At 38.2% G+C, this 15204-nt stretch overlaps 1 protein-coding gene across 3 annotated transcripts in view; it reads left to right on the top strand.

Annotated features, from left to right (window-relative positions):
• Positions 1–14239, top strand: part of FGD6 (FYVE, RhoGEF and PH domain containing 6) — a 136682-nt gene extending 122443 nt beyond the window's left edge. For all 3 annotated transcript variants that reach the window (XM_054663413.2, XM_016924004.4, XM_016924003.4), the window contains 7 exons: positions 517–619; positions 2377–2523; positions 3407–3509; positions 5529–5656; positions 9320–9448; positions 10574–10722; positions 13684–14239. In XM_054663413.2, coding sequence (XP_054519388.2) covers positions 517–619; positions 2377–2523; positions 3407–3509; positions 5529–5656; positions 9320–9448; positions 10574–10722; positions 13684–13720 — 796 coding nt within the window. In that variant the 3' untranslated portion in view covers positions 13721–14239. The remainder of the gene's footprint in view (positions 1–516; positions 620–2376; positions 2524–3406; positions 3510–5528; positions 5657–9319; positions 9449–10573; positions 10723–13683) is intronic.
• Positions 14240–15204: the final 965 nt, after the last annotated feature.

Here is a 15204-nt window from a genome sequence, read left to right as displayed (position 1 = left end):
AACATCTGCTTTCTAATACAAAAAAATATGTTCCCTTCACCCCAGTGCCCTTCCTAGAAAATTTTAGTAATCCTTAGTAATCTAAAGATATTTAGTATTCTATGCTATAAATTGGAATTTGAAACTTGACTTATTGGAATCTTTTTAAATTCTAGGATGATGTCTTAAGAAACTCCCTGGCTATATAAATATTCATAATTATTAATTGTACAATTATCCTTTAAACCAAACCAAAAATATTTTCAAGTTTAGGAGAGTTCAAAAGCTATTTAATATAAAGCAGAACTTTTGGAAAGAAAAAATAAGCATTGTATTTGCTAAAATGCCATCAAGGGTTCTCTGTTGTCTGTTCTGATGATCTGTTCACTAAACCTGTCTCAACTCTGAGGAGTTGCTGCTTTTTTGACTGGTATTGTTGGAGGGTGGTGGGATCTGTTGCCATGGGAGAAAGAAAAGAAGAAAAAGGAAAAGAACAAAAACTGACATCTGGTTGATGAAACCTTTTGCCCCCAACAGTTCTGCCACAGAAAGGGATGAATGGCTAGAAGCGATTTCCAGGGCAATAGAAGAGTATGCCAAGAAAAGAATCACCTTCTGTCCTAGTAGGAGTCTTGATGAGGTATTGTCTTCTCCTTTTTTTTTTTTTTCCAGTGCAAAGTTTTTACCTTAAACATTTCACAGGGGTTTAGGAAAGCAACATGTGTTTCAGAAAATGATTGGACTGGACATCAGAGAGTTACTCTACAGATTAATGTCTCATTTCAGCGCTGAAAGTTTATCCTCCTATTGTTGTCTCACTGCAAGTCTGTGATAGCATATAGCATATTCATGTTTCTTCCCAGCTATAAAACTTCATTGTAGGAAATTTAGAAAATACGAAACAGTTTAAGGCAGAAACTAATCAGCTGCCATCCCACTACCACAGGCAAGACTTTTAAGTTAATTTTGTATTAGAAAATTTTTAGATTGTAGCTAAACTTAGTATTCTGAGCACATGAAAAATATAATAGCCCATATTTCTTTTCTTTTCTTTTCTTTTCTTTTTTTTTTTTTGAGACAGAATTTCACTCTTATTGCCCAGGCTGGAGTGCAATGGCACAATCTCAGCTCACTGCAACCTCTGCCTCCTGGGTTCAAGTGGTTCTCCTGCCTCAGCCTCCCTAGCAGCTGGGATTACAGGCATGCACCACCACGCCCAGCTAATTTTCTATTTTTAGTACAGATGGGGTTTCACCATGTTGGCCAGGCAGGTCTCAAACTCCTGACCTCAGGTTTTCCGCCTGCCTCGGCCTTCCAAAGTGCTGAGATTACAGGCATGAGCCACTGTGCCTGGCCAATAGCCCATATTTCTTTTTTTTTTTTTTTTTTTTTTTGTTGAGATGGAGTCTTGCTCTGTCGCCAGGCTGGAGTGCAGTGGTGCAATCTCGGCTCACTGCAACCTCTGCCTCCCGGATTCAAGTGATTCTCCTGCCTCAGCCTCCCAAGTAGCTGGGACTACAGGCACGTGCCACCATGACCAGCTAATTTTTGTATTTTTTTTTTTTTGAGACAGACTTTTGCTCTTATTGCCCAGGCTAGAGTGCAATGGCACAATCTCGGCTCACCACAACCTCCGCCTCCCAGGTTCAAGCAATTCTCCTGCTTCAATCTCCTGAGTAGCTGGGATTACAGGCATGCGCCACCATGCTAATTGTTGTTATTTTTAGTAGAGACAGGGTTTCTCCATGTTGGTCAGGCTGGTCTTGAACTCCCAATCTCAGGTGATCCACCCGCCTCGGCCTCCCAAAGTGCTGGTATTACAGGCGTGAGCCACCGCGCCTGGCAATTTTTGTATTTTTAGTAGAGACAGGTTTTCACCATGTTGACCAGGATGGTCTTCATCTCCTGACCTTGTGATCTGCCCACCTTGGCCTCTCAAAGTGCTGGGATTACAGGCGTGAGCCACCATGCCCAGCCAATGGCCCATATTTTATCCCCATCTTTTTTGTTTGTTTGTTTTTTGAGACGGAGTCCCACTCTGTTGCCTAGGCTGGAGTGCAGTGGGACAATCTCGGCTCATTGCAACCTCCACCTCCCAGGTTCAAGTAATTCTCCTGCCTCAGCCTCCTGAGTAGCTGGGATCACAGGCACCCGCCACCACACCCAGCTAATTTTTGTATTTTTAGTAGAAACAGGGTTTCACTGTGTTGGCCAGGCTGGTCGCAAACTCCGTACCTCATGTGATCCACTCGACTCGGCCTCCCAAAATGCTGGGATTACAGGCATGAGCTGCCGTGCCTGACCCTCATCCCCATCTTGGTAGTGTGAGATGCCACTGCTGAATAAAAAGGCAGGCAGTGTGCATGGAGATAATCAGAAGTTGTTCTTCTTCCGCAGGCAGACTCAGAAAATAAAGAAGAAGTTAGTCCTCTTGGATCGAAGGCTCCCATCTGGATTCCTGATACCAGAGCCACAATGTGTATGATCTGCACAAGCGAATTTACTCTCACCTGGAGACGACACCACTGCCGGGCCTGTGGAAAGGTTGGCGATGATAACACCCATCTCCATTGTGGTCTTTACTATCTCCAGGCTGTACATAGTGAGGAAGCATATTTCCCCTCATAAACCATTATAGTTCAAGAATAACAATAACAATTATCATGTTAATGGTAGAAAACATGAATGGTGTTTTCTCTAAATATTTAGGGGGCAGGGGCAATCTTCTTAGTGAACTTCCACCCTCCTACTTCAGAGTTACATTAGAACATCAGTAATAACTGATTCAAAAACAAAATCTAACAAATCCACAATTAAACAAGCCCTCACATTTACAGCTATTATTTAAACTGCATCTCTCTAGTACTAAGTATCCATAGTATTCAGTAGGGGGAATGTTCAGTGTTGAAGTTATCTCTAGTGATGTTTCTAAGCCTTCATGATCTCATTAGTAAAATGGGTGTAGAAACAGTGACATCAGAGAGTCACTCTAAAGATTAAATGAGGTTGTATTTAGAGAGCATTTAGTATGGAGCCCAAAAACTTGGTAGAGTTGCAGAGACGTGGTCGTTGCTGCAGCAGTGATTATGATGATGACAGTGCTGGTGATCAGTATACCTCACAGGCCTTTTTGCATGCCAGGTACTGTTCTAAGCATTTTGCATATATTAACTCCTTTACTTTATTATTTTATGTAGTCAGCCCTCTGTAAGTAATCATCTGTGGCCCCTTCATCTTTCAAGTGTGGTACTATGCATTAGTTCACTATATGCCTGAACTCCAGAGTTATTATTGAGACGAAGTGAGACTCAGTGACTCTGAAACTGTTTTGAAAAGTGGATAGCACTGTAAATTGTAACATACTTTATGGTTTAGAAACAGAAGTTATTCTAATGAAATTAATGACATAATTCCAATGTGTTTTCAGATTGTATGCCAAGCTTGTTCGTCTAATAAGTATGGCTTAGATTACCTGAAAAATCAACCAGCAAGAGTATGTGAACATTGTTTCCAAGAACTGCAGAAATTAGGTAATATATAAGTAAAGATTTAACCAAAAATTCCTTTATTCCCCAGATGCTTTCAAACAACCTTCTGAGAGAAACACCTTCGGTACATTAGCAATATGATTGTTGATACTTATCTCCAAATTTGTAGTAAGCTTTCTTAATTCATATTTTGTTGTAATTCTGGGAGAGGTTGGGCTGAAATTTGGTTTCAGTCTGTGTAAAAGGTTTTGCTAAGAAAACTGTAGAAATGTAATTACAGGGTAAAACACTTAAAACAGTAAAAGGGAACTTTAACTTTCAAGTAATTTTGAAGTGTATAGTTTCACATGATAGCGTGCTCATTACAAATCATTTTATCTATATGTAAAGTAATTCTCTTTACTTAGGTGGCACTTCGTTAGCTTAATTCTAGTCAGTTAATCTGATTTAGTGAGATCTTAATGTACATCTGAATGTGCAGCTTTTTGACCGAACACAAAAATGATACTTCCTATTTCCCTGCTCATTATTTGCAGGTATCTTCCAGTAAAATGAATGCAGCTTAGCAGGACTGCTCAGGTCTATGTTTTGGGAAGAGATTTTTAGTTAAATTCCTGAAACCTGTAGGATCTAAATTTTATTTATATATATTTTTTGAGATGGGGTCTTGCACTGTTGCCCAGGCTGGAGTGCAGTGACACAATATGCAACCTCTGCCTCTCAGGTTCAAGTGATTCTCGTACCTCAGCCTCCTGAGTAGCTGGGATTACGGGCATGCGTGACCCCACCAGGCTAATTTTTGTATTTTAGTAGAGACGGGGGTGGGGGGGGCGTCTCACCATGTTGGCCAAGCTGGTCTCGAACTCCTGACCTCAAATGATCCACCCGCCTCAGCCTCCCAAAGTGCTGGGATTACAGGCATAAGTCACCACGCCTGGCCAGGATCTAAATTTTTGAAAGTCTGTTCTTCATTTCCCTGAAGGATAGCTTTTCATTAGCAAGGAGGAATTTCTAAGTGGATGACATGATATTTCAGAGTCCACATATTTCTAGATGAATAATTTATTATTGTTTGCGTACATTTTCCAAGAAGACCCATCCATCTCTTCCTTTATGTTCCTCTCTTTAGTCTGGGTATATGGTATAAGCTGCAAACATTCAAAATTTGTCTTTGAATTCTCCTTCCTCATCACCTATACCCATTTGGTCAGTAACTCTTGTCAATTTTATCATCAAAAATCTTTGTCTTGATTTCTCCATCCTAGCCCTAATAAGGCCTTCGTTATCTCTCATCTAGACAACTATAATAATTTCCTAACAAGTTTTCTTGCTGTTAGTCCTTTCTCCTTAGTACTGCCAGATATAATCTATTTTTCCAAATTTAATCTGCTCATGTCACTCCCCAGCCTAAAACATAGAAACAACAGTCCAGTTTCCTTCAAACCAGCCCCTTTTTTTTAATCTGGCCTCATTATTCTCCAGATAGATGATTTAATTTCACACCTCTCTTCCTTTGCTCATGCTGACCTCTTAGCGCACAGTGTTTCTCCTGCTTGTTTTAACCTGGCAAATTCCTACTTATTCCTTCATGGCCAGCTTTTATCTTATTATCTTCCCAGCTTTCCCTGAACCCTCTGCAATCAGAATTCATTACTTCTTCATCCGTGTCCGATAGCCCCCTTTTTTAAACTGCTTTGTTCATTGTAGCTGGTCTAGTATCTAGACACTTAACAATACCAGGGTTCTTTGGGGTTTACGTCAGTAGGGAAGGTTTTTTGGATTTTTTTTTTAAGTTGGTAGTATAGTCACGTGTTTCATAATTCTAAAGGCACACAAGAGTAATCCTTTCACATAAAGTTCAAAAAGTATAAAACCATAGATAGTAGAAAGTCTTCCTGCCACTCAACTCCCAGCCATCCATTGTCCTTTTCCAGGAGTTATCAATGTTGTTTCTTAGTGTCCTTCCATGGATATTTTATGCAACAGTGTTTATGGATTTGAATGAAATTGAATTGCAAAATGCTGAGCATTGCCTACATAAGCATGCCTGATTTGTTCTAGATCACCAGCACTCCCCTAGGATTGGATCTCCTGGAAATCACAAATCTCCTTCAAGTGCCTTATCATCAGTCTTACATAGCATTCCATCAGGGAGGAAACAGAAAAAAATCCCAGCTGCTCTCAAAGAAGTAAGTGTTTCCATTAAACTTGCAATGTGATAGAGGCTGAATTATTCATATGCATATAATACACCGTTTTTCTTTCATAAAGGAAGATGTCATTTCCCACAACTATTAAGTCATGAATTTTAATACTGATGATGGATGTGGCTGATGCCTCACAATCTTGCTTGGTCTCCCGTCTGACCTAAGTCATTTAGAAAATGGCTATTGAAAGGTTTAGAGAACATTTAATAGCAGTGATAGAAAGTAAAGATAAGTTGGACACACATGAATTTTTTAAAATGACTTTGAGCAAGATCCTTGCCAGAGGGAAGAAGTCCACAGAATATTTTGGGCATTTTGTTAGCATTTACTGATCTGCACGGTTTATTTGTAGGCATTGGTTGGTTATGCACAGCTGATATCACTGATAGTAGGTTGTCTTTCCTTTAAACTTCCTTTAAAAGAAAACTTTAAATAGTGATAATAGCCTGTATGCTTAGACCTGCTAATGGTGTAATCCACAGACATTGTTGATATCCTATCCCATTTCCTCAAATTTAGATGTCAAAGAACAAACAGCATTGCCATTTTGGCTACTCCGTTATGATCAGTTTATTAATGAGGTCCACCTGTGCTAGTTTTGTGGCCAGCAGAGTAGTTTTTAATTTGGTTCTCTTGCTTTTTTACTGAGGAGGTGTTCTAGCATACATAGTGGAAGGAAAGAACTCTAAAAATTTGATCAAGATCATGTTTCTTATGTAAAGTTACGAGTATATTCCCAGTTGAAACACAGTGTTTTAGAGGTTCATGGAAATTATAGCACGTATCCATACTTTGTTTCTTGTTATGTCTGAATAATATTTCATTGTTTGTGTATACCACAGTTTATCCACCCATCTCTTGTTGAATATTGGGTTGTTTCCACCTTTTGGCTATTACGAATTATGCTGACAGAAATATTCATGTGCAAATTTCTGTGTGGACATATGTTTTCATTTATCTTGGGTATATACCCAGAAGTAGAATTGCTTGCTCATATGGTAATTCTATGTTTAACTTTTTGAGGAACTGGGAAGTTGTGTTCTTATTCTAGTAATGTTTAAAATATTTTTAGAAACTCCTCTTTTTAGAATTACATTTAGAGCCTCAGTACTCTCAGTAATGGCAGACTACAGCTTTTGAGTTGGAGTTGGATTATTTTTTTTTAATTTTCATTGCTTCTGGGGTACCTGTGGGTTTTGGTTACATGGATGAGTTGTATAATGGTAAAGTCTAAGATTTTAGTGCACCCATCACCTGAGCAGTATACAGTGTACCCAAAATGTAGTTTTATAGTCCCTCACCCCCACAACCCTGATTTATTTTGTAAATAATCAAATCATTGGAAGACATGTTTTGTGGATCAGTTAGGTGATTAAGTTGGTGAACACCAGTTTTATCTTTGAAAATATAGGTCTAGTCATGGCTATTCAGTATTATGGTTGATCTTCTTGTGTGGCTACTAAACTGATCCTAAATTGGTATAAAGGAGAAATGTAATATATTTTGAGCAACATTAATAACAACTTAGATAAGAACATAGTAGGATTCCAATGTAACTATATTTTAAGCAAAATCTCATTTGAATGTTAAACATTCTAGTTGGATTTTTTTTCCTCTTTTTTTTCACTGAGATAGGAAACAATTCTAGTTTTTTAAAAAATTACTTGGTAGTCTTTATAAGGATGTATTTATATAAACCTACTGTTGCTTAACAAATATTTCTAATTTAATGTTAGACCTTAAATTTCCCACTAAACAATATATAATTATTTTCATGAAATTTATAAGAAATTAATATAATTAAAGATACACTTTAAAAATTCACAGAGCACATGTGTATTAGTTTTCCATTTCTGCATAATAAATTACCACAAACTTAGCAGCTTAAAACAACATACATTTATTATCTCCAGAGTCCAGGCATGGGTTAGCTGGGACTCTGCAGGGCTATAATCAAAGTTTTGGCAAGTACTGAGTTCTCATCTAGAGGCTCATCTGGGAATTCATTTCCTTGTACTTGCAAGACTGGGGGCCTTGGCTTCTTACTAGCTTTTGGCTGGAGGTCCTCAGCTCCTTGCCATGTGGACCTCTCAACATTGCTACTTAGTTGTTCAAAGCCAGCAAGGAAGAAAGTTTCTAGAGTGTCTCCTAACAAGACAGGGCCATATATAAGGTAGCTTGATCATGGGAGTGACATCCTATCACCCTCACCAAATTCTTAGTTAGAAGCAAGTCGTAGGTCCTGTCCACACTCAGGAGGAGGAGAATGTACAGCAGTGTGACTCTCTACAGCAAGGGTCATGGGAAGCCACCTTAAGTGTGTGCCTGCCATACCATTACTAAGGTAGATCCTAAACATTTTTTTATTTATCTACTCCTACATTTTTAAAAACACAACTTTGAATGACCATTATTAGAGTCAATAGGCCAGGCACGATGGCTCATAACTGTAATCCCAGCACTTTGGGAGGCCAAGGCAGGCAAATCAACACCAACCTGGCCAACATGGCGAAACCCTGTCTCGACTAAAAATACAAAAATTAGCTGGACATGGTGGTGCACACCTGCAATCCCAGCTACTCGGGAGGCTGGGGCACGAGAAGCGCTTGGACCCAGGAGGCGGAGGTTGCAGTGAGCTGAGATTGTGCCACTGCACTCCAGCCTGGGTGACAGAGTGAGACTGTCTAAAAAAAAAGAAAAAAAAAAAAAGGCCGGTGTGGTGGTTCACGCCTGTAATCCCAGCACTTTGGGAGGCCAAGGAGGGTGGATCACAAGGTCGGGAGATGGAGACCTTCCTGGCTAACACGATGAAACCCCATCTCTACTAAAAATATACAAAAAAAAAATAGCCGGACGTGGTGGCAGGCGCCTGTAGTCCCAGCTACTCGGGAGGCTGAGGCAGGAGAATGGCGTGAACCAGGAGGTGGAGCTTGCAGTGAGCTGAGATCGGGCCACTGCACTCCAGCCTGGGTGACAGAGCAAGACTCAGTCTCAAAAAAAAAAAAAAGAAAAAGAAAAAGAAAAAAAATCAATCAATAAAAGCTTACTGTCTTTTTTCATAGAGATGAAAACATTTTCAACTTTTTATGAAGTAAAAATTAGCCTCTTTTCTTTCTGACTATAATTTGGGAAGCAAAGATTGATTCTCAAAATGAGCTTCCTTAATAGTAGAATTTTCTGTTTATTATTCTGTTTGTATGGTTTTTAGAAGTCCAAAAAGTTTTTTAGGAACAGAATTAAAGGTTCAAATAATTTTCCCTGATGCCCCAAAATAAAAGCAATAAAAAACAAATCCCCAAGTCCCCAAATCCAGCTTTTAGAAAAGCATTTTAGTCTTCTGGAACTATTTTTCTTCACCTGCCAACCCAGAAGACACAGATGAACCTACCAAGAAACATACGCAAACACGTGCAGGCACAGTTAAACCAAGTAAAATTCTATAATTGCCTCTAACATGGGTGTCTTCTTTTTTATGCTCATGATAATAGCAGAGTTCAATTTGTATAGTAGCACTTTGAAAATATATTTCATTCTGAAACATTCTATCATTACAGTTATTGCTTTCAGCACCTATTGGTTGCAAATAATTTTGCTGTTATAATTTGTCTGAAAACCATTAAACTTTGTATGGGGTTTCTTATCTAGGTATCAGCAAACACAGAGGATTCTTCTATGAGTGGCTACTTGTACAGATCAAAGGGCAATAAAAAACCCTGGAAACACTTTTGGTTTGTCATAAAAAATAAAGTACTATATACATATGCTGCAAGTGAGGTAAGATCTGAAATCTAAAGATGAGTAATTTGGGGTTTTGTAATGCCAACTGCAAGTAATTACAATATTTTAAAAATCCATTTGTTGTACATATGATTTTTTGCTTTGCTTTTGGATGGGGGAGGTGTTGTTGCTGTTATTTTTAATGTGAACAGTGTTCTTGCTTTGTACCTGGAGAGCTCTTTCTCAAATGTGTTAGGAATTTTCCGTATTATTAAAATGCAATTTTTGTGTGTGTCGTGTGACTACTAATTACTTTACTAAAGGCAGAGCTGCCCCCAGGCGCATTGGTTCACACCTGTAATCCCAGCACTTTGGGAGGCTGAGTAGGGGTGGATCACCTGAGGTCAGGAGTTCAAGACTAGCCTGGCCAACATGGCGAAACCCCGTCTCTACTAAGAATACAAATATTAGTGGAGTGCCTGTAATCCCAGACACTTGGGAGGGTGAAGCAGGAGAATTGCTTGAACCCGGGAGGCAGAGGTTGCAGTGAGCTGAGATCGCGCCATTGCACTCCAGCCTGGGCAACAGAGAGACTCTGTCTCAAAAAAAAAAAAAGGCAGAGCTGTGTTTCTTTCTGCCAAGCTCTCTTGAGTGATACTCCCTTTACTGTCATCGTTAGATTGCATTGATCTGACGGCAGCATAGATAAGATAGGCTTTTTTGGATTATAAACAATTCTAGCAGTTTACTCTAATTCTGTCCTTTTCTCCTACCTGATCACCCTGTGTTCCACCATCCTATGAAAACACTGCTCTAGGGTCCACACTTTTCCTTAGTGGGATCCAGGTGAATAGCTTACCTTTCTGAGCTGTTTTCTGCATCCATAAAATGAAAGTAATATAATCACGTGCCTTCCTTGGTTTAGTGAGGATGTTGTGAAATTCAGTAGATGTGAACATGCCAGAAATTGTGTGCCACAGTGCCTGGCATATAGGGTACCTAGGGAGGGAGTGGCTCAATGAATATTATTGAATAAATGAGAAGTGAGTAAGTTGTTAGAATTATCATTACCTTATATGTGAATAATTGAAATTAAATTAGAGCTATGTAGATCAAGAGTTTTCAAATCTGAATTTTGTCTCAATCTAAAAACTTTTCTCCATTTGTATGTTTTTAAATTAGGACGTGGCCGCTTTGGAGAGTCAGCCTTTATTAGGATTCACTGTTATTCAAGTTAAAGATGAGAATTCCGAGTCTAAAGTATTTCAGTTACTGCACAAAAACATGTTATTTTATGTATTCAAAGCAGAGGATGCTCATTCAGCTCAGAAGTAAGTAATCTGGCCATATTTTTCTTTTATTCATGAGATTTCAGTTTTTTAATGGTTGCTTGTAAAATGACCTACTTTAAGGCATGGGGACAACTCAAAATTTAAATCAGAGATTCTAATTAGAAAGATTTAACTTATTATTCAGACTCTTCAGAATTGTTTTAAAGACAAGGCAGGGGTATCTGGAATATTTTCAGGAGGCAGAGGGGAAAATAAAATAGGTAGTCCTATACAAAGTATTTTATCTACACATGATCTCAGAGGAAGCAGCGTGATGCTGCTCTGCTGAAAGGAAGGAAAGCTAAGGCATTTGACCTCTCCTTCTATGAGGGTAAGAATCTTCCCTTGAAACATTCCAGGACTTTGGCAATCCAGCGATTCATTTCTGCCATGGAACAGCAGGAGTTTAAACAGCTGCTCGCTAACTTCTTTGGGGAAAAGGTCAAACACATTAAGAGACTCCCATGCTGTTCCAGTGACTGAGTAGAAGGAAATGGCTATCAGTTTAGATGGCAAAGGCTGAAACAGTCTCTTCAGAATTCCAGCAAGAATCTTCACTTAGATGTTATCAGTTTGCTTAACATAGAGATGCATATCTACCTCTGTGAAATTAGGTCTCTTTTGAACAAAATAGTTCATCATCTCTCTTTCATTTGATTTTTACTTTGGCTTCACAAAAGAATACATTTTTGTTTTCAGGAAGAGGTGTTCATGTGTTCTCCACAAGCTTAAAAGTGCATGAAAATAAAAAAGAATGCTTTAAGTAAGCAAAGCTTTTAGTTTCTTAAGACAGTTAAGATTAATGTACCAGAATTGCACACATCCCTGAATACCAGCCAGGCACAATGTTACACACACTCTATAAGACTCTTTTTTCAGTCTATTTTAGGATATCCAACAGTATATAGCTATTCTTCCAAATATTTTCCTTTGGCTACTGGAGAATATTTTTAAATTATGTCACTTAACCATCTTTTCTATAAAAATTATTTAGACAAAATAGTAATTGCCCTAATATTCTGTCAGATATTAGCTTTCTTACAATTTTCATCTGTATTCATCAAACTGAAAAAAAGTACTGCTTTTCAATATATGTCATCTTTTGCTTATATCACTGAGTTGACAAGATAGAAATGCCACCAAGACAGAATTACATGTAGTTAGGTAAAGGAAGTCAGCTTACTTATAATTTAGAATTGACCCAGGCTAAATTATAAATTTCTCTTTATTAATATCATATGGATTGCTTTTTGAAGTACATGACAGAATATTAAAATGTATTAATTTTAGTGGAAAAAAAGCCTTGCTATGGCAGTATAACTTACATGCTATTTATGTTCAATATTAAATTTTTGAAAATTCCTTAAAATTTGAACTGAATCTGTTATAGGTTGCTTTTACAAAATAATTAAACTGAGTGATTTCAAGTGTTCATAGTTCTCTGGACTCTCTTCTGTGTGTGTGTGTGTGTGTGTGTATATATATATATATATATATATATATATTTTTTTTTTTTTTTTTTTTTTTTAATAGAGACAGAGTCTAGCAATGTTGCCCAGGCTGGTCTGAAACTCCTGGGCTCAAGCAGTCCACCTATCTCAGCCTCTCAAAGTGCTGGAATTACAGGTGTGAGCCACCATGCCCAGCCTACATAAAATAATACCGTAAGAAATGATATTTCCATAAGAAAGAAGAAAAAGTTCAGAAGCAATTACATTAGTAGGGAGGAAAAAGACTACTCTCAAGTATCTTCTGAATAATTGCAGCTGTGTATATTGTCAGATAAAACTTTGAGACTAAAGAATTTTGGAAAGATGTCTGTGAAACTTTGAGAAGCTCTTTTTTTTTTTTTTTTTGAGACAGTCTCGCTCTGTTGCCCAGGCTGGAGTTCAGTGGCGCAATCTCAGCTCACTGCAACCTCTGCCTCCTGGGTTCAAGCAATTCTCCTGCCTCAGCCTCCCAAGTAGCTGGGATTACAGGCACACACCACCACGCCCAGCTAATTTTTGTATTTTAGTAGAGACAGGGTTTCACCATATTGGCCAGGCTGGTCTTGAACTTCTGACCTTAGGTGATCTGCCCAACTCAGCCTCCCAAAGTACTGGGATTACAGGCATGAGCCACGGCACCCAGCCAAGAAGCTCTCATATAGCATGCAAACTTTTGATCAACACTAGATGCCAGATTCCTTTTAATTGCAAATCTTGAAACAGGTCTGGACTAGGGGATATACAAGGAAACTCTGATTGCTAGAGTTAAGGTAGGAGGAGACAGGGAGCTAGTGTTCCTAAAAGCACTGAGTCCAAATTCCAGATAAAAAGAAGTTGTAATAAAGCCTTCACTGACATATCAACTTCCAAAATAAATTAATTGGTAGCATCAAGACTTCATAGAACTTTTATACATGAAATGGTCCCTTCCTTATGCCTATCAGAAATGAGAGGCACACTTTCCAGGCTAAATTTTGGACCAAATTACCAAATAAAGGGTAGTTCCATGTATGCAGAAGGCCAATTTGCTCCAAGAAAAGATCTTACTGGCTGGGCACGGTGGCTCATGCCTGTAATCCCAACACTTTGGGAGGCCAAGGCAGGCGGATCACCTGAGGTCGGGAGTCCAAGACCAGCCTGACCAACATGGAAAAACCCCGTCTCTACTAAAAATACAAAATTAGCCAGGCGTGGTGGCACATGCCTGTAATTCCAGCTGCTTGGGAGGAATCGCTTGAACCCAGGAAGCAGAGGTTGTGGTGAGCCGAGATAGCACTATTGCACTCCAGCCTGAGCAACGAGAGCAAAACTCTGTCTCAAAAAAAAAAAAAATATATATATATATATATATATATATATCTTACCTATGTTGTTATGGTAATGAGGACCACAGGCCCAGCTGTCATCTATATAGTGTTCACATGTCAGATGATTAGGTTTGACAAATCTAACCGATTTCTCTTATCAATAGGTGGATAGAAGCATTTCAGGAAGGCACAATATTGTAGCAGTATTGGTTTCATCTCATCTGTGATTCCAAAGAGGTGGAATTTCATCAGAATGGAGTAAATGCAATTCAAAAATTGTATAAAAATGAACACTGCCAAGATAAAGCCAGCCAGACCCTTCATCAAAGAAATTGTTTTGTTAGGTATAAGCAATTTTTAAAAGGTGTTTATTTTTTCATTTATGTTATTTATTAAAATTTTGATGTTTACTTAATGGTCAGAATTATTTCTGAGACACACTGAATTCTAAAGTACCATTTCTTTAGAGACCAGAAAAACTATCTTAATACTGTATACTGTATTAACTATTCGTGACATAGTCCACACTGTTTTCTTACCTTACATTGTAACATTCTTACTGGTGGAAAGTCTTTGTAAGGAAAAAACACATAACAAGGAGCAAATTTCCACAAAGTGCTTGGTTTAGGAATTGTGATTATTATAAAACTGCTGATGAAAAAAATGCATGTCTTTGAATCAATAAACTTGGGTGAATTTTTGTATCTTTTAGTGGAAAAACATGGCCAGCTTCTACCTCAGTAACTGTGAACTGAAATTTCAGTAAATTATCTAAAGTATTTCTATTGTTAGGTACCTCTTTGGCAGGAGTTAATATTACATCATCAAAGAATTATAGCAAAGAGATAGAATCTGAATTTTTTAAAACTGTGAGTAGAAATGAAGATGTTTTTATTTGCAGAATACCACAAATAACCAACTCTTCGGGCTTTTAAGTCCAATCTTTTAAAAAATCTACCACTTCGAAACAAACATAAATGTATCATTTTTTAAAATAGCAAAATATAGCAAGCATTATGTTACATAATATTCCCTGCTATTAAGAGTTCTGAGCCCAAGTCAATGATGGTATTTGTATCTATAAGTAATGTTACATTTCCAAAAATATTGTGCATTACAAATGGAACTGGAATTACTATATCAGAAAAGCACAATTATAAGCCAGTAATAACTGAAATTCTATAGTATTCATTTTCAAAAGGTCTTTTTCTGCCAGTTTGTGATATCCTCCCTCCTAATTAAAAAAAAAAAAAATCCTTTCTCTATAAGCAGCTGTCAGCACACCTCCTTAGGAAAGATTTAGATTCATAATTCTGGTGCACTTACTGTTTAACATATGAACTACCTTGTACATACAATTGTTGATTAGCAGAAGAAAATGAAATAACACTGTGATAAAAGCCATCCCTGATGTTCACAATATACAATTTATTAACTAAGTTTAAACTATAAATTATCTTAACGGCCATGAGCGGCGGCTCACACCTATAATCTCAGCATTTTGGGAGGCCAAGGCTGTTGGACCACCTGAGGTCAGGAGATCGAGACCAGCCTGGCCAATATGGTGAAACCCCATCTCTACTAAAAATACAAGAATTAGCCGGTCGTGGTGGTACATGGCTGTAGTCCTAGCTATTCAGCAGGCTGAGGCAGGAGAATCACTTGAACCCAGGAGGCAGAGGTTG

This window comes from Pan troglodytes, chromosome 10, assembly GCF_028858775.2.
Source record: "Pan troglodytes isolate AG18354 chromosome 10, NHGRI_mPanTro3-v2.0_pri, whole genome shotgun sequence".
In the NCBI taxonomy this organism is placed as follows: domain Eukaryota; kingdom Metazoa; phylum Chordata; class Mammalia; order Primates; family Hominidae; genus Pan; species Pan troglodytes.
The sequence above is the reverse complement of the archived record's forward strand: the minus strand, read 5'-3'. Positions and strand labels throughout refer to the sequence as shown.